Source organism: Chanos chanos, chromosome 14, assembly GCF_902362185.1.
Source record: "Chanos chanos chromosome 14, fChaCha1.1, whole genome shotgun sequence".
In the NCBI taxonomy this organism is placed as follows: Eukaryota; Metazoa; Chordata; class Actinopteri; order Gonorynchiformes; family Chanidae; genus Chanos; species Chanos chanos.
Window position 1 is genome coordinate 6,976,798 of NC_044508.1, and position 17,998 is coordinate 6,994,795.

A 17,998-nucleotide genomic window follows, 5' to 3' on the forward strand; every position below is an offset into this window, starting at 1 on the left:
GACAAGAAGCTGGGACAGAAAAGCAGGAAAACCCCAAAAAGTGACCACAGAGGCTCTGCCTTATCCTCCCTCCCCACAGCCGCAGGACCCGGCTGGGCTCTCTCTCTCTCTCGCTCTCTCTCTCTCTTTTTTCGGAGAAATGATTCAAAATATCCTTATGTATCTAACTGATCTGTTTATGTATGCTGTAAATATATCTAAATATATGTGCCGCAAAAGACTCTCACGCCCTGACAGGGACACTTAGGTCCATCCTCGCCGCAGGCGTTTTGGACGGAAAATCCATTACCCGTTTACCAAAGGCGCGGCGACGTGTTTGAAAGCGTTTATGATGGAATCACTCCACGTTTATAACAGCAATAATTGAACCTGCTTCAGTTTACATAGATAATAATTTGTATAAACTGCCTATAACAACAACAACTGTTTATAACGTTCTACCATTTTGAATGTGTTTATAAATGTTTATTACAAATATGGAGCATCATAACAGCGTTAGTGTTTAGTGCTCAATCTTTTTAATAACGAATAAAAAAAAAAACATGCTTATAGCCACACTAGCTTATGTTCATACCTACAGGAATTCATGTTTACTCTGCAGCCAGTGATGATGTCACTGCACTGAGGTCACAATGATGAAATCAAAACGATGAAGTCATGACGATGAGGTCGTAGGTGATTATTGCACAGGTGAACCCCTGCTGAATTTCTAATTGGACTGGGTTTCTCTTAAAAATGACTCAATACCTCTTTGGCTCTTAGAGACCGTTAGAGAATCCAGGCCTGTGGAGCCCCTCCCCGCACTCTGACCCCTACAACACAATGCAGGCTGTGGGGGAACATTCTAGAAATGAAACTCAGCAAGATAAAAATCAAAAAGGGATTTCTTCACATATTTTGGCCATGGAAAAAAAAACCAAAACAATATTTTGTAGAGAACAAATGACAATAGGCAGTTGTGGCAGACAGCCAGAAAATGCAGAGAAAAAGAAAGAGAGAAAGAGAGAGAGAGAGAGAGAGAGAGAGAGAAAGAAGGTTTGACAAAGAATGAAAAGAAAGAGGATGAGAAGAGGGGGGTTAGAAAAGTCATTTTGCTGATGGGGCATGAAGGAAGACTCCCTGAGGGTACACCTGGACAGGGGAAAAGGAGGGTGGATAACCCAATTAGGGTGTGTTCAAAGTCCCCAAGCGAACCGTCACACCAAGAAACGAAAAAGACAAACGAACTTGCTGGAACAAATTTTACAAAGTCAGCTTAAAAAAGGAGAGAGGATGAAAGAATTAGGTGACGCGTATAGGTGAAGGTCATACAACCACAGTCCCAAAGGTTACCAAATAAATATGGCAACTCCAAGATAGAAGCTAATAGGGACGTTCTGGTGTATCTCCAACTCAACCAAGGTCAGAGATCAGGTTAAAGGTCACCCAGAATGCAGCGCTGGGGCAGAGGTCTCTTCCAGGGGTCACGCTGAACGTCTGCTCTCAAAGAAACAAACATCCTTGCAGGCGAAAGAGTGGAAACACTCTAAAACGCCTTTTCATACTCCAAGTGCTTGTGTCAAGTGCTGAGGGAGTTTTTTTTTTTTTTTCTCCATTTTTCTTAAGTGCTCTCTGGACAATGCAAACGGATTACCTTACACAGCACTGCGCAATTCAACAATTTTTCTTTTCTTTTTTTTTTCTTTTGGTAGTTTTCACTCGTTTTTTTGGATGAGTTTCTTATTTCGTGCAGAAAGTGTGTGGTATTGATGATTTATGTTTGGTCCTTCTAACACAGAGCTGCGAGAGTTTTTATGCATTAGTTTTTAAGTACAAAGGTCTAAAGTTACATTAAGAGAAACAAATGGCAAAGCCAACATGATTAAAAAAAAAAAAAAAAACAGAAACAGCTCAGTTCATTTAAAGACCAGCAACCATACAGCGTGAGCTCTCACGAAGCGATTACATTTTTACAACCTTTTCAATCTATAAAACTCTCACGTGTCCAAACAGAACCCAAAAGCATTGATCCATCGGGATGTCAGAAGGCGATGTTTGAGCAGGCAGACTGAGAGGAGGGGAGAGGGGCATTATGGGTGCTCCTCTTGTGGGCTCTGGCTTAGCTAGGACAGGAAATAGTTGCTGTTTTCAACTCAACTCTGCTGGGTTTCCACCAGGCCACACATCCTTAACTCAGAGAGAACTTTCTGCTCAGTTAACTACCAGTCTGAGCCCATTCTTTCTTTTTTGACTCTGAAATAAAGCTTGTGTTCCCAAACAGAAAGACCAGTTTGTGTTCCCAAACAGAAATAACAATCCCGATTTGTTTCACTGATTGATTTGACCTGTTTAAACTTGTGTTACTTGGAGGATGAACTGATAACTGCATGATTTTTTTTTTTTTTTTTTAGTTAGAATAAATCAAGCTTCCAGCTTCAGTTTTGCAAGCTGAATTTCTCTGAGGTTATCAGTTCCTCCTCTGCACTTGTTGTAGGGGATAAGTCTGACACAGACATCTCGAAACCTGACCATTGCTTGAATTGTGTTTCACCATTGAATAACGTTTTTGCTGTCCCGAGGAGTATTCCGCAAAGCAAGTTTTCTGAGTTAGCCAGGAAATGTGAGCCAACACTCCGAGAGAGTCCAAGAGAACAGCTGAAGAGGAATATTCTTAGCTGACAGACTTAACTTTTGAATTAAGCTAACTGCGAAATCCCGCTTTGTGGAATAACCCCCTGGAATTATACGAGAGTCCCTCCCCCCCCCCTCTCCAAAAGGATACCCTCTTCTACTGTACGAGGCGAGAGAGTCTGCTACATTATACTTTTGGCGAGTCCGCAGGATAAAATCGGCCACACCCTTAAAATTTCAGATTTTGGGGGTGTGTGTACTCCACGAAAGATGATTTCTCAATTGGCGAGATAACTTGAGCCAAGAGTCAAAACAACAGCAGAAAAGCTGAGGAGCTTTCCTACTGGATAGTCTTGATTTTTGGCTCGAATGATGCGGTGAAAACTGAGACAGCCTGTTACATGGAACCCCCCCCCCCCCCGTCCAAAAACATCATGGACCCCGCCCCCCCCCCCCTTTTCTAAACACCCAGCGCATACCCTCTTCCTCCACCCTGTAAACTGCTCCAGCTGCCTGTGTTTAGTAAACACGACTGCTGGCCACTGAGGGTGATTGACAGAAGAAAAAAGAGAATAAACCTATAGAAAAAAAAAGATGGGAGCACGCATTTGTAACACCTGCGTTTTACCGAAACAGACCGGTCTCTTGACTTGCTGATCCTCCTCCCCCCCGACACACACACACACACACACACACCCCTCCCCACAAACAGCCCCCCACCCCCCCTCCTCACCCCACCCCTTCTCCCACACAACACTCCAAACAGGATAAATATTTGTGAGATAAGAGTCTGACCACAACCTCAACACTCCAGTCTTACTCAAGCTCCGTCGAGACCACTTTGCCTTTGGTCCTAGACAGAGGTGCCTACGTGCACCATAGACTCACAGAGGCTAGACGGTATTAATAAAAGTTAGTTGTCTGTGAGTCAGAGATGTCCTTCCTCCATACACCCTACACAGGTGTCTAATGAAGATGGGGGAAATGCGTCTGAATGAAGTCATTCGGTTTGTTGGCAGCGTTCAAGGACAGGCTGGGACATATGTTTGGGTTTGAAGCTGAAAAATACACTAATTCCTCCATACCTCCCTCCTTGTCTTCAACCACGCCAGACAGCTCACTACACTAAGACCCTCCTAACGGCAATTAAACCCAGTATAGTTAAACTGTGAAGCTTACATAAGCAATTATAATTACTTATTAATCATATAATAATTTATAATTTGTCAGGTCTGCATAAATATTCAATTTATAGTATTATTGCCAGTGGGAATATAGGTCTTTGGATGCATTACATGTGATCCTTCAAAAGCATTGCGATTGCTTACACAGGACGATAAAGCGAAATAGCAACACTCTTTCACTGAAGTGCTATTGAAGTCTTTTTATTTGCGTCTGGCAGCAGAAACTGATATTGATGAGGACCAGTAAAACTGGGCATGCTGTAGTTCTTCGGTGATAGAACTCGAGATGAGGCCAAAAAGGGGCCACACAAGCGGCGGACCGGACTGAGGATGCGACAGTCCTGTGTGTTTCCTCTACAGGAAAGAGGAAACCAGAGGTCAGCGGTGCAGTTCGATGGATAGGTATAAGAACAGCAGGGTGTGCGCAAAGCTCTCTGGCTGAATGAACGTTTGGCAAGATGACATAGACGGTCCAAACACTGTCAATATTTTTTTTCTTGGTTTTTTTTTTTTTAATTTGCAACCAGCATTCCCTCCCATTTACAGGGGTCAACGGGGATTTAATCCCTGGTTTTATTTGACCCAGTGTGAACTGCAACCCACATGTCGAGAAATTATTTTTATAAGGTGGCTGACAGGTATGAAGATTCGGTATTTTCAGCGTGTGTGGACTGTGCCCCACCAGAACCTCTCTCTCTCTCTCTCTCTCTCTCTCTCTCATATAGGTATTTACTCGCGCTTTTTAAGGACACTAACGAACACAAGCACATACGAACAAAAAACGGTTCTGGCATGCCTATATCTGTGCCATGAATACAGGACTGCAACATGCCGATAGACGCCACATCAGAAAAAAAAAATGTAAGTCGATCATACCTTTTCTGATAAAGAGAGGTTTGCGAGGATCCTGCCGTGTCTTTGTGGAGCTGTATCCCGGTTGAGTATTTAAAAACTCCCGTTCCCCACGTCCCCTGTGTGCCAGAGGTGAGGCAAAGCAATAGCACAGTCCATCGGAAACTTTTTCCGCAAACCGAGGACACACCGTCCCCGTGACACGCTCCCATTTCGGCAGCTTCTTAAGCGGTAATACCCCGGTTCGAGATGAGAGTGGATAAACTGGTCTGTTTTTCAGTTTACGTGCAATGAAAAACTGAAAGAGTACTTTTTGACTTCATCGGGGATAAACATCCACCGCACCAGAAAATAATTCAGATATCGATCCTTAACTTAAACATTTGTTTATTAAATAGCTGTCTAATTTTCCGCTGAAGCTTGAAAAACTGGTTGAAAATGTTGACAGCTGTCTTGACGTAGTAATATCTGAGGAGTCTGTGAAAGGTCAGTTCTTCTCTGATAACTGCGAATAATTCTTCAGCTGATTCTTGCCGAAAGTTTGCTCGGCTGTGTTTTAAAGAGAACGATTGTCGCGGTTAATGACAGGTCCCTCTTGACGCTCCTATTTCTTTCCGTTTCCGACCGCGACTGCACATTTCTTGTTGAGACCCACACAATGAACAAGAAGCCCGCTTTATAGTCTCGTCGACTCTATTCAAAGCGCAGACCGTTGTTTCTTTCTCCCTGCCCATTCCTCGTTTCAACCATTCACTGGTGACAAGGCACACTTACTCGCAGTTCTGGCTTCCTTTATTGGCCAGGAATCAGCTACTACGACAGCCAAACCCGACGTCCTTTTGCAGTTCGACTGGATTAAGGACAAATATGATAGACTGAATATGTGTCACTTTTGTTCAGCAATAGCAAAGACTCGTAGCAGTAAGTATGTGTGCTTTTGCTCAGATCCTGCTTAAATCACACTTGATTAAGTTAATTAAGACCGGAATTAGGTGTGTTTGATTAAGAGTGGAAAACATTCCTGTCGCTCCAGGAGGGGATGCTTGATTAACGACGCTTAAAGTAATCTCGAAGAACTTCCTACAATTATTTTAATCTCAACCATGATTGCTTATCAGGAACGTTATAATCAGAGCAATTTACAACAAAAAGATGATCTGAAGTACGCTGTAAAAAGTATTTTGACTTCAAATTGGATGCCTATGGAACGGGGTGAGGAGGAGGGGGGGTCATATTTTAAAAACCTGCAGTGTATCATGTGGAATCTGATAGTCAAGTTGTTTACAGATATAACATATGTAATATTACAGAACTCACAGAGCTTAAGGTCTGGGTAGTGTTTGGGCAAACTTACAGTGGGAACGGGTTTACACTGTCCTCTCATGTGCCCAGTTACAGACGTGGTCAGAACGGTTTCTGAACAAACATTTCCAAACCGCACAACCATGGGGCAGTTCCAAGCCAAACACCTGGTGCTATGAGCCAGTAATCTATATCTGTGGTCTGGGTGAGCACACGGTTATACTCCTACACACCGGTCCCGTAATCTGGAAACTGTGGTTAGTGGATGACTACACAGCGATGACTCTTGGACACACTGCGGCGATTTGTGTTCCTAGCAAATAGATTGACTATGAAATGACAACGGTGCAATAACCGAAGAGACAAAGCAGAAACGTTTGGTAAAGAGTTCAGTTCGTTTCAGGGCATAAGTGCAGTACATTGACATGTGCTTATGAAACACGTAAAACCATCCAACACCTTGTCCTCAGAGAGCAGTATTTTTTTTTTTTTTTTTTTAAGAACAATTAGTTCTGGCGGCATAACTCCCAGCATTGTTGGAGCAAACCTGCTGCCAAGCTGAGGCTGTTGTGGAGGTGAGTGATGCCGATTCCGTGACAGAGGTGATGTAGTGACAGGCAGACAGAGGAGAAGCGGAACCATTTTTCGGGGTTTCCATGAACGGGCGCCGCTGATCTCGTGTGAGTGACAGGGATGCAGAGTGAGGGCGCAGGAAAAGACCCGCCGGGATCCAGATCTTCTAGATCCTCCAGATACAGCCGTGTGGGACGCGGTCGGGGTTTGGCCGGGCCCCATTGTACCTGATTTAAACGACCAAAGCAAAACAAAACAAAACAAAACAAAACAAAACAAAAAAAAGTCTTCGGGAAGCTTAGAAGAGGTGAGCAGATGAGGGATGAATCGGTAGATTGTGTTTAGTGCCCTCATAACATTCCCAAGTTGTTTAAGAGGGCATGAGCAGCAGGCGCAAAATGATGCCAAACAGAACTTGGGAAAGTTTGAAGTCAACACAAATCTTCCCCAGTTCGTGCCCCCCCCCCTCCTACCAACCAACCCTGCCCACCCCGGGCAGCTGAAAACAATCTGGGTCTCAGAGAGAGAGGAGGAGAAGGAGGTGGGGGTCATTTGTGTTCAGAATACCCTTTTTGTCTTGTTACTGTTTTTTTACTCTCTTTCTCTCTCTCTCTCTCTCTCTCTCTCTCTCTCTCTCTCTCTGTATCTCTCTCTCTCCCTCTTCTACCTTTTCTCCTCCCTCTCCCCTTCATGATGTGATCAAACAGAACAACTACCTCATTTACTGTTTCCCTGATATTCAAGAAATTCCTAAAAAAAAAACAAAAAACACCAGACCTCTCTTTTTCCTCTTTTCCTTCCCAATGCCAACACAGACTTTTTATAACCTTGTCCTGTTTGTGTACCCTCATAAAGCAACACCCCCCCCCCCTCCTCGTTCCACATCCCCTTCAGTACAGCTTCTTTTGTAGTGGAGTTACTGGTGCATGTTCTCTCTCTCTCTCTCTCTCTTTCACAAATCCCTTCTTCACTTTCATTGGCACGCTCTCCAGTCACATTGTTCACAGAAATGGGATTATGCGGTATAGACTTTGTACTAGCGTGACTTGAAACCAGTACAGATCGGGGCAGTAGACGCTATGTGTGCAGTTTCTATAGAGTGTGTGTGTGTGTGTCTGTGTGTGTGTGTGGGTGTGTTAGGTTCAGTAATGCTGTAATTCCTTTGTCCCAAATTTAAACACCACAAAACACCAGTCAAATCCCAGTACTCTAAAAACACTTCCTTTCCTTACAGCCTTACCTTTACTTACACCGATTTGCAAAACGACCAAAGCAGTATACGGAGAACTGTAAAGTACCTTAATCGTATTAAAAGCGGTTCCCAGTCTGAGTCTCTTTGGTGCAGGGAAATAGAACGATAGCGTAGAACACCATTTTAGAATTTTGGAACAAGGCCCCAGATTTTTCAGGCTGAACTTGACTTAGAACAGTTCAGAAAGAGGAGTGAACGTTTCGTTTTTACCTCAGCAAACGCAAGACCTGAGGAATCCCAGGTGGAAAAGTTTTTCAGTGCCCCCATTTGTGCTAATGTCTGACACTGACACATATTTTCCACAGACTCCGAGTTTTCCCAAGACGAACTTCTCAGACTCCCTGGGTAGGAAACATATATCAGGTTCTTCAGAAAATTGGGTCTAGATTTTACGAGTAACCTTTGCGTTATGAATCAAAAAACCTCTAGAACATCAAATTCAAACACAAACACATGGAAATCCTTGCTTTTATGAGAGAAAAAAAAAAATCAAATGTGTGAACATAGCGTAGTATTTCAGACGAGTGGATATCTCAACCACTTTGAAAATCTGTGTTGTTGTTTTTTTTTTTGGTTTGCTTTTGGTTTTTAAGGAATCTTTCTTTCCCAGCACATCTACCAGCACAGTATGTTAAAAAATATACAATCTGTAATTAATAGCATTGGGATTGTGGTTAAATGAATATTGTGTGGAATCCCATTCGCCATTAGCTCTGTTGGTTCTCTCTCTCTGTGTGGTTTGACACAGAATGATACATGCAGAGCAAATTAAATAGATATGCAAGACGATGCATTATGAAATGAAGCAGACAGAAGAATTTATGCAGAGATGCTCAGTAAAGGGTATCTTTGAAATGAATCGGGGGGGGGGGGGGGGGGGTATCTTTTAGAAGGGGCATGAGTTCTTTAAATATCAAATTTCACAAATTAAGGACTGCTGATCTAGGATCAGTTTATGACTGTCATAATCCCAGTGCAATGATACGCGCCAAGGGGGAGCTGAGTTTAGATCAGCAATCTCTCTTTGAGACGTTCAATATATATGGGCTCAGATTACCGGCGTTACACAAGCGCCAGTCACATTCTGCCACCTAGGGTTCATAAATGGATTTACATCCAATGCACACTACGTACAGTAAATTACAACTGACAGCTGTAAAAATGTGGTAGATTTTCCCAAATAAACATGTTGTTCATAAGCAGCCTGTTTTATGTCCCTCAAAAGAACAGTCATGTTAAACTGTGATCTTTCCAGTAACTTATTTGATTTATTTGCTGCAAACTTTCCGATCAAAGTTAACTACACAGTAACTGACTGACTTACGACTCACGTAAGTATAATTCTGTTTTACGAAGCAAATAATATCGTCTGTACACATTAAGCAACTGGATATTGTTATCAGCCTATCTTCTGATAAACATTTGATTGCCTTCCTTCTTCACAGTTTGGCTGATATTAACTACTGAGCTAACAATGACATATAGCAGGCCATAATGTAATAATTATATGATGTAATAATTTCACATTGGTCAAATAATTTCAAATGATCAAGTTTTTCTTTCTAAATATAATTCATGAGGAAGTAACTACCTTGGCAGCGAGAGGAGTTGGGTCCCCAGAGGCACGTTTCAGAATAAAACGTCCCGACATGAATCATGACAACCTCTAGCGGTTGCGCTCGCGTTGAAATCGTATTGTGTCATCCGGTGTACATTAAAATTGAAACACCCCCTTGTGGTTAATTTGCAACCATAGTCATGTGAAAGACTGCCCACCCCCTCCCGGATTGCCTATTGCGGAAGTCATTCAGCATTAGACAGTGTAGCCTAATAATGGAATGAAAAGGTGGAGTGACGTTGGTCAGTTTAACTACTCTGTAACAGAGTTCTTGCAACAATTAGCCGTTCAGCTATGAACATTTACGTGCTATTGTTGTTTGGAGCGGCGACGCTCGGTTCAGCAAATTTTTCTCCGCCCCTGGTAAACATCAGTTTGGATGTGCCCGCGGAACAACGATGGGCTCCGCTGGTAAAATTATATGACGTAGATTTTTTGAAAAAGGCAGCAGCGCAAGTGATCGAGTAAGTTTGTTTAATGATGTCGAATTTTGATTGTCTTTCTTGACTGTCAGACATAGTTTTCAGAGAACTCAAATGCACAAGTGAGCAAATAGGCTATGATTTGAAACAGGGAGTTGTAAACTGCGTCCTTGGCAGTCGAGATATCGCGAAGTGGTATCTTGTTGGCTCGCTGTAAAATCTGTATAATTTTATAGTATGCCTATTACTGTAGTTGTTGCAGGGCCATGAATTGTCTGAAATCAGTGCACAGTGTAGGCCTATGCAGTATGTCCGATATGTTCGAGATGTCACTAACTTGATAGAGTTCCCTGTTTTGGAATGCAGCATTACTTTTCAGCAATGCATTTTTTATTTCAACTTCTTGAGAAAACGTGATTTAATCACTTTACTTGAATATACTGATTTAGTAGGCTACCCCTGGATAAATATTCTGACATTTATTTTCAACTCTTGTAGTTTACAGGTAAACTACCCAAATGACAGCCAGTAGCACACGTTAAGGGTCAGAGCTTGAATTAATCTGACTCGTTTTTATTATCTGTACGTTTTTGTCTGGTGGCAGATCCATCTTGCCAAAATGGGTTCATCGGGCCGTCATCCCCATCGTTCAAAAACTGGGGACACACCTTCCTCAGCCGTATGGAGCGGAGATCCGGGGAATGGCCACTTTCTACGATACAGCGATATCGGACATAATCATGCTGAACTTCGCTTATGAAGTGTCTGCGTATGTATATTTTTTCGCATGTCTTTGCAATGCTTCTGTTTAGTGTTGATAGCAGTTTTGAACATGTATTTTACTCATGTATCCAAATTAAGTGAAAAAATAACAGGAAAACGCTAGAAAAAAAAATAGTCTCGGTTGTCAGAGTCTTCTAGTTATCCGGTGCCGTTTTTGAAACACCCGCTAGGAGTAACTGTGAAATGAACCGAGTATTCAGTGCGTGTGTTCTGTTGTCAAACGCAGATTTTGCACCAGTATCGTGGCTCAGGACGCAAAGGGAAATATCTACCATGGTAGGAATCTGGATTACCCACACGACGTTCTCAGGAACTTGACTATTGACGTCCTCTACACCAAAAACGGAGAAGTAAGCATGAGAACAAATAGATGCCGAGACCTTACCGATCTGACAAGCGAATTATATGAAAGGAATATATTATAATTGGTTAATGTATAATAAATGCAGCGTGGCATCTTCATATCAGTGTAATACTATGCAAATATCCCACTGTATTTTTTCAGACGTCTGTTCATATTAGGTAAATCTTATTCATCTCTTAATAGTTTGGTTTCTTTAGACTTCGCTTCAAGTATAAGAAATACCTTCAAGCTGTACACTAACTCATGTCCAGGTAGCATACAGAGGAACTACATTCGCTGGTTATGTTGGGCTGTGGACTGGGCAGAGCGCAAACAAATTCACAGTATCTGGAGATCAGCGTGGTAGGTCATCCATCCAAAATCACAACTCCACGATTTAAAAAAAAAAAAAAAAATTACGTCACATTGACTGTTAAAACAAAATTATCTCTGTTCCGCAGATAAAGGGCACTTATGGGAGAACATCATTTCTGCTTTTCTGTTTAAAAGTTCTCCAGTGAGCTGGCTTGTGAGAGAGGTTAGTAAGCATCCAGTAAACATCAATCACGCAAATGCAAATTCAGTAAAAGCCATAGAATGACTTTATAGCACCAATAATCACTCGGCACCACAAAAAAATACATGCTGCCACACTGGCTGGCTCAGTTAAACATACAGTGACAAAACTGTTGTCATTTTGAAGCAGTTGTCTTCTCCATAACAGGTTCCTTGAATACAGACTCTTGTGTGCTCCTAATGAACAAGGATTTGTATTTTCTTTTTTCTTCTAAGACGCTGGAGGAAGCTGTGGACTTCCAGGACGCAGTGATGCGACTGGCCAAAGTGCCACTCATTACCGATGTGTACTACATTGTGGGTGGCGTCCGTGCGGGTGAAGGAGTCGTTATCACCAGGGACAGAAGAGGACCCGCTGATATTTGGCCCCTGGATACACTCCATGGAGAGTAAGCAACCAAAAGTCAAATGTCTTCTTCAGTCAATCCTTTTCCAAAGTCGGATGTGTAGGAGTTCTGTTCAACTCTGTTGTCCAATATGGATTTTGTAGGAGTCTTGCAGCCCAAAACAATGAAGATACCATATACAACAACAGACACTCAGATAACTCTCAAAATGTACTTGGGAACCTGCTCAGTGTTGGAAACTTGTTCTGATCTTTCAGCCTTTCGACTGGAGCTTTAAAACTGTGGGCATGAATTGACAGAAATGAAACAGTGCTAGGTTAAAGCTTTCATTCGAGATTAATGCAGGACCCGTTGAAAGATATACATTGCTACGAACACACAGAGGTACAAGTTGTCAAACTTTTGAATGCATGTCTAAATGAGTATTTGCTTGTTATGGCAGGTGGTATCGAGTTGAAACAAATTATGACCACTGGCTTCCCAATCCGTCAAGAGATCCTCGCAGGTGTGTGTATTTTTAATTTTATCAGTTTTTACATGAAAACTTCATCTTCAGATGTGTCACTAACTGTCGTTTATCCTGTAGAGAGGCAGCAATGCAAGCAATGAACAGCACTGGTGAAAATGCTATCAACCTGGATTCCCTCTATAAGGTGACTGGTCCTTTGCTGTTTGTGTATTGCAGGGTAAAACAGACTAGATATGTGGATTGACTGGATATATAATGTGTCTGTCTATGTATGTATGTATGTATGTGTCCCTTTGTAATCAACATAAACTGCTTACTGCTGAAAACGGCTACCCAGAAGGAATTCCATCAAAGGGGATTTCTCACTTAGCTTAGATAACTGGAGCCAAACGTTCACTGACTGTCCAATAGGAATGGACCTTGGTTATTCTCCTAGTTTTGACTTTTGGCTTGAGTTCACTGACTGTTCAATAGGAATGGACCTTGGTTATTCTCCTAGTTTTGACTTTTGGCTTGAGTTATCTGACTGTCCAATAGGAATGGACCTTGGTTATTCTCCTAGTTTTGACTTTTGGCTTGAGTTATCTGACTGTCCAATAGGAATGGACCTTGGTTATTCTCCTAGTTTTGACTTTTGGCTTGAGTTATCTGACTGTCCAATAGGAATGGCCCTTGGTTATTCTCCTAGTTTTGACTTTTTGCTTTGAGTTATCTGACTGCTAGAGATACTCTGCTTTGTGACATACCCTTTCATGTTTGTTTTACTTGTTCCCCAGGTTTTGTCATTGCCCCCAGTATGCAACAGGTGAGTTGACGTCTTTGGAACAATTGTGTTGTCTGGCCTTTTGGGCGGTATGTCTGTCACATGAATCTTTTGCAAGACACCATACAAACTTTCTCTTCCTCTTTTTGTAGGGGAATACATTCAGTGTGACGCAATTAGGGGACAACTGCCATTAAAAAAAAAAAGAAAAAAGAAACTGGTTCTCCTTAAAGAGGGGATTGTGCGTCTCAGTGGCTGACAATGCGTCTGGATGAACAGACAGCAGTTGCAGAGACAAAAACACAGTTGTACGGGTTTTAGTGCCACAAAGCCTCTTGGTTCGAAAAAAAAAAAAAAAAAGAAAGGCCCTCTCAAAGCTTAACTGTGAAATTTAAGAACCTGTGTCATCTCTGATTGCGATACAGTTCATCTGGATTTGCTGCGTCTTTGTGATTGTTACATTTATTAGTAGTACGATTTTTTTCACACGGTTAACTACCGGTGACTGATCTGACACCCTTTATACCCTTTATAACCATTCTGAATAACCAATCTGATATGGAATTTTTTTTTAAAATGGGAATTTTTTTTTTTTTTGGGTTCGTAGGATCACTGTGTACACAACAGTAATGTCTGCTGCAGCGCCTGAGAGATACAGGACAGTGGTCCGAGAGGTAAGACCAGGCAAAGTGGCCCCTAGTCAAATACACCACAGCATTTGCAAACAATAGGCTGGATAATGGTCCTATTGACGTGAACTGTTAAGCATTTCTGGCACGTTCTCTTGCCGCTCACAGCTTGAGGGGTAAATATTACTGTGAGTGTTGCCGTCTGATAAACCTAGAGCCAGGAACTTGATTTTGCAATGAGAGCTGTGTCTGACCTCAGATACAATTCTGAAAATCACGCCCACTGTCCGCTGCATAAACTCCTACAGAGAGTTATTTGGTTCAGCAGTTTTACAGAAAGGTTGAAGGGCTCAAAGGGAAGTGAGTACAATGTGGTTAAGTTAGTTCCCTGTAATATGCAATGGTTCTCCAATTCATCATACCTTATATCGTATGCGATAACAGGATAATAATGAGTCATATACCAGTGACTTTCCAGTCTGCACTCACCCAATATCTGAAGTTATTTCAGAAAACTAAAGTCACAGATGTGTTCCGTCTTGGTAAAATCCCTCTCTCTCTCTGATCACTAAGTTTCATTTATTATTAAGTCTTGGTCTGAGCCCATACTTTGAGAGCTTTTTCGCAGCTCATAGATGGGTCCAGGTCTTTATATATATATATATATATATATATATATATATATATATATATATATATATATATATATATATAAACATAACATAAAGTAACATATTGCCCGGCTTACATAGGTTCATTCTTTTTCTCTTCACAGACATGCATAAATTCCTGAAGTCTGTTCCAGCCCATTCTAAACAGACTTACAATTCAGTTTAGAACCAACCATTCCGCCTTTTGATGTTCACACATATATTTTCTGCAAGAAATTGGAATAATTCCTCATTTTCAACCCTAAATTTGAAGATCATAGGATTGTGACTCATGTACGGTGACATCATGCTGTTGATCATGTGACATGTGACAGTTATATGTGAGGGACTATGCATTTTTTACACTGTGAGCCAACAGAATGATTGTAGTCCACTGATATAAACATGCCTTAAATGTTTGATCATGCTGCTGCTTGAAAGATTTCATTTTAAGACTGTTATGTCACTTTTTTAGGGAATTTTAACTGATCATTTTTTTTAAGTTAGTGGGATGGAAGAATGGGTCAAAAACCACTGTTGATTGTATTAGAAACATGTTTTAATTGCTTTGCTGTGAAGTGCCTACACAGGTAACATAATACAGATTAATGAATGAAAAAGCCATGAAGAACAAACTTAATAAATTTAAACCGTCTCAGCACTGTCTGTTCAGTTTAATCTTTACCATCCTCTGAATGCTTTTTTTTCTGCTGTGGAGCCTCAGCTGAGGGCTTATGTTCATTATCAGGTTCAGAATAATCTCTTAAACACTGATAAGATTGAGTAGGATGTTAATAGCTTCCCTGGTTAAGGATCATAGAGCTTTTTACTCAGGCTGATCAATCTATTGCTTCTGAACTGCCGCGACCAAATGAAAAAGGTTTTACTCTGCCCCCTGGTGGCAGTCAGGGTGAACTGAAAAACTGATTCTCACCCAAAATTAGAAGCCAAACTGCTTCTTCATCCAGTCGTAGAGAAAAACTTGAGACATTAGATTACTTACATTTACAAAAGTAGTCACTGAAACAGCTGAGGTTATTGGAGAAAAAAAACTTGAAAGTATACAAATAAAATAAGATATGTAATGGAGACAATACGTGTTTGTATTTCACTCTGTTCTTCTTCTTAATTATTTGTTTTACATATTATTATTTCGTTTATATGTTGTTATGCATACATTTGTAAACAATTCTATCACAGTTTGAACACTTGTCAAAGAGAGCAATGTTTTCCTTCTCAAAACAACAAAATTTTCTTTCTGACAGTTCTACCAGCTCCTCCTCACCTCACACATACACACATACACACACACACACACACACACACACACACACACACACACGCACAACTGAACTGGCAGTTAAACTGGCAAAAAAAAGAGGAATTCCCAAACTGTGTCAGTCAAAATCTTTCTCGTCTTTTACCACTCACCACGCAAACCACATCACATCTTGCCTTTCCTTTAACACATATATCATACTCATATATTTCATACAACATCCATCATCAGCAATAATAAGTTTAGATTCGGTATAATGGTACGGTCCACCTAGACACAGTTTTCTGCCTCCTGTCCTCAAACTGCACCGGCTCTTCCTATAGAAAGCCAGGTCTAGTCGCATCAAGCTATTACCTTAATCCACTTGAGGCTTGTTTTCCTAATTAAGCAAATGACAGGGTCTGTAGGCCGCCAGTGAAAAGCCGGAAAGCCGTCGCGGAGAACAGAGACAAACACCACACTTGAGGGGAACCAGATTTTGATGTATTTCTTTGTTGGTTGGATGGTTGGTTTGTTTGCTTGTGTTTGCCAGTTTTGAGAGGCAGTGAGTGTCTGAAGAAGATGACATGGATGTGCTGTCTTACATTCGTCCTTCATCAAAACCGACTGAAATTCACTAGTTTGTGTTAATGGATCTGAGGATGCGCAGGGAGAGAGAGGGTGTGGAAATTCCTTCGGATGATACGCTGAGGGAATAACGTGAGAATTTTAGGATTTTTCCTGGAGAGTGGGAACACCCTCAAGGTATGCTGTCCGTCCATCCATCCATCCATCCATCCATCCATCCATCCATCCATCCATCCATCCATCCATCTATCCTTTTTAGTAAACTTTCATATATGAAACACTTTTCATTAAAAAAATGGAAAATTTTAAAATATGATTCGATTTTTTTTTTTTTATAAAGGGACTGAGTGTAAAGGGATGCAGGTTTCTGTTAAGGGCGCTCTGTTATGATGAATCAATGAATCAGGTTCTCTCACAGTTAGTAATGCCACTCAGAGCTGTAAGTGTATAATAATAGAATCAAAGACCAGTATATTGTGCCATTGAGTGCTGAATAACGGCATATTTATGACCATTTCCTCCCCTGGTGCGTTATGTTCGGCTTTCTTTCTCATTTATGTAGTATTTGAATCGATTTTCCATTCTTTTCTTAACGATTTCAACCGATTTCTCTTAGCACCACAACTTTAAATACAATGGTTCATATTTTTCTTTCAGGTCTGCTGACAAATGCTGAATGTCAGACCAATAATAAAAAGTGATTTGTGTTTATAGGAGGAACTCTCTTAAATACTCTTAGAAGACAACATCCCATCTGTTCTTAGCCTAGAGAATTTCACTGAGTCAGCTTTTATTTAACTGATTACCTCAGCTGATCGCACACTGACCGCTGATTTGACCTACAAATTCACAAAAGAGACTCCCACACTCATAGTTTTCATCAATAACATCTGCTAACTTAAGCTGAAACATCATATAACAGGACTATAAACTCTTGACAGCTTTCACGTGTCCATGTTATATATATATATATATCACTCCCTTCTACCTAATAATAATAATAATAGTAATAGTAATCCACGTTTGAATTTCAGCTAAGTCATTTTTTGTAGAGTTTGGTATCTAAGCCTTCACAGAAACACAGGTGTGTGTTGACGTCGTCTGCAGTGTACGGCTGAGGATTTAGGCCAATCAGGAAGGTCAGAGCAGGGCTGGAATGAACAGATTATGGGATGTCTGGATCTCATTAGCCTTGAGGAAGAACATGACGTTTGCTGGGATCCCGTATCGGCGTCATAAGGGAATGTTTTAATAGAAAACATGCATGAAAACGTATAAATAAACTATACTCTCGTACTTTTTCGTGGGTTTTTGATGAGGGGACAAAAAAACTCAGTCGTAAATTAGTAACGTTGATAAACATACGGTGCGCTGTCCTCTTAGGCCATACAGCTCATTCATTCAAATGACCCCCCTGTTGTTGTTCAGGTTCGTGAACTGATATTGTTTATGTAGGAAAAAAATCTGATAGACAGTGATTAAAAGTCATTTAAACCACGTCCCTTCATTTCAGAACTGCTGCCACCCGTCTTTGCTCTAACGTGAACTGACGGATAGAGCTAGGAAAGTGTAATAGCTCTGACTGATACGTTCATGGTTTGAGCAATGAACGCAACTCTTGGACTAAGATGAAAAAAACCTTTGACAGCATCTAACTGATGCAGAGATTAACCCTCAGATTTTAGGGCTTCTGCCTTGCAAAGCGAAACAGCTGAACTGAATCATCATTAGCTCACCACTACTTTTATTTGTGTGTAGACAAGAAATTATATTAGAAAC

The 17,998-nt window shown here is 41.1% G+C and overlaps 2 protein-coding genes across 4 annotated transcripts in view; one reads left to right on the forward strand and one right to left on the reverse strand.

The window, feature by feature from the left end:
- emid1 (EMI domain containing 1) overlaps window positions 1–5,271 on the reverse strand; it is a 44,733-nt gene extending 39,462 nt beyond the window's left edge. For both annotated transcript variants that reach the window (XM_030791641.1, XM_030791642.1), the window contains exon 1: window positions 4,671–5,271. In XM_030791641.1, the coding sequence (XP_030647501.1) occupies window positions 4,671–4,858 (188 nt within the window). In that variant the 5' untranslated portion in view covers window positions 4,859–5,271. The remainder of the gene's footprint in view (window positions 1–4,670) is intronic.
- A 4,340-nt stretch (window positions 5,272–9,611) lies between these two features.
- Window positions 9,612–15,397, forward strand: LOC115827567 (N-acylethanolamine-hydrolyzing acid amidase). Of its 2 annotated transcripts, none has more exons than XM_030791449.1 (11): window positions 9,612–9,855; window positions 10,418–10,582; window positions 10,823–10,946; window positions 11,212–11,302; window positions 11,401–11,477; window positions 11,732–11,904; window positions 12,305–12,367; window positions 12,449–12,515; window positions 13,108–13,136; window positions 13,702–13,817; window positions 15,234–15,397. In XM_030791449.1, exons 1-11 carry the CDS (start codon window positions 9,686–9,688, stop codon window positions 15,290–15,292), a joined length of 1,134 nt encoding a protein of 377 aa, XP_030647309.1. In that variant the 5' UTR covers window positions 9,612–9,685; the 3' UTR covers window positions 15,293–15,397. The 2 variants fall into 2 exon arrangements, with proteins under 2 accessions (XP_030647309.1, XP_030647310.1); XM_030791450.1 differs by lacking the exon at window positions 15,234–15,397 and adding an exon at window positions 14,499–15,029 and having other exon boundaries at window positions 13,702–13,768.
- Window positions 15,398–17,998: the final 2,601 nt, after the last annotated feature.

What these genes read in the sequence shown, in the direction of transcription:
- LOC115827567 (XM_030791449.1), top strand. Translation starts at nt 9,686, where the DNA reads ATGAACATTTACGTGCTATTGTTGTTTGGAGCGGCGACGCTCGGTTCA. An exon ending in TTGCCCCCAGTATGCAACAG is followed by an intron (nt 13,137 to 13,701) that starts GTGAGTTGACGT and finishes TTGGGTTCGTAG; the next exon opens with GATCACTGTGTACACAACAG. An exon ending in AATACACCACAGCATTTGCA is followed by an intron (nt 13,818 to 15,233) that starts AACAATAGGCTG and finishes TGCTTCTGAACT; the next exon opens with GCCGCGACCAAATGAAAAAG.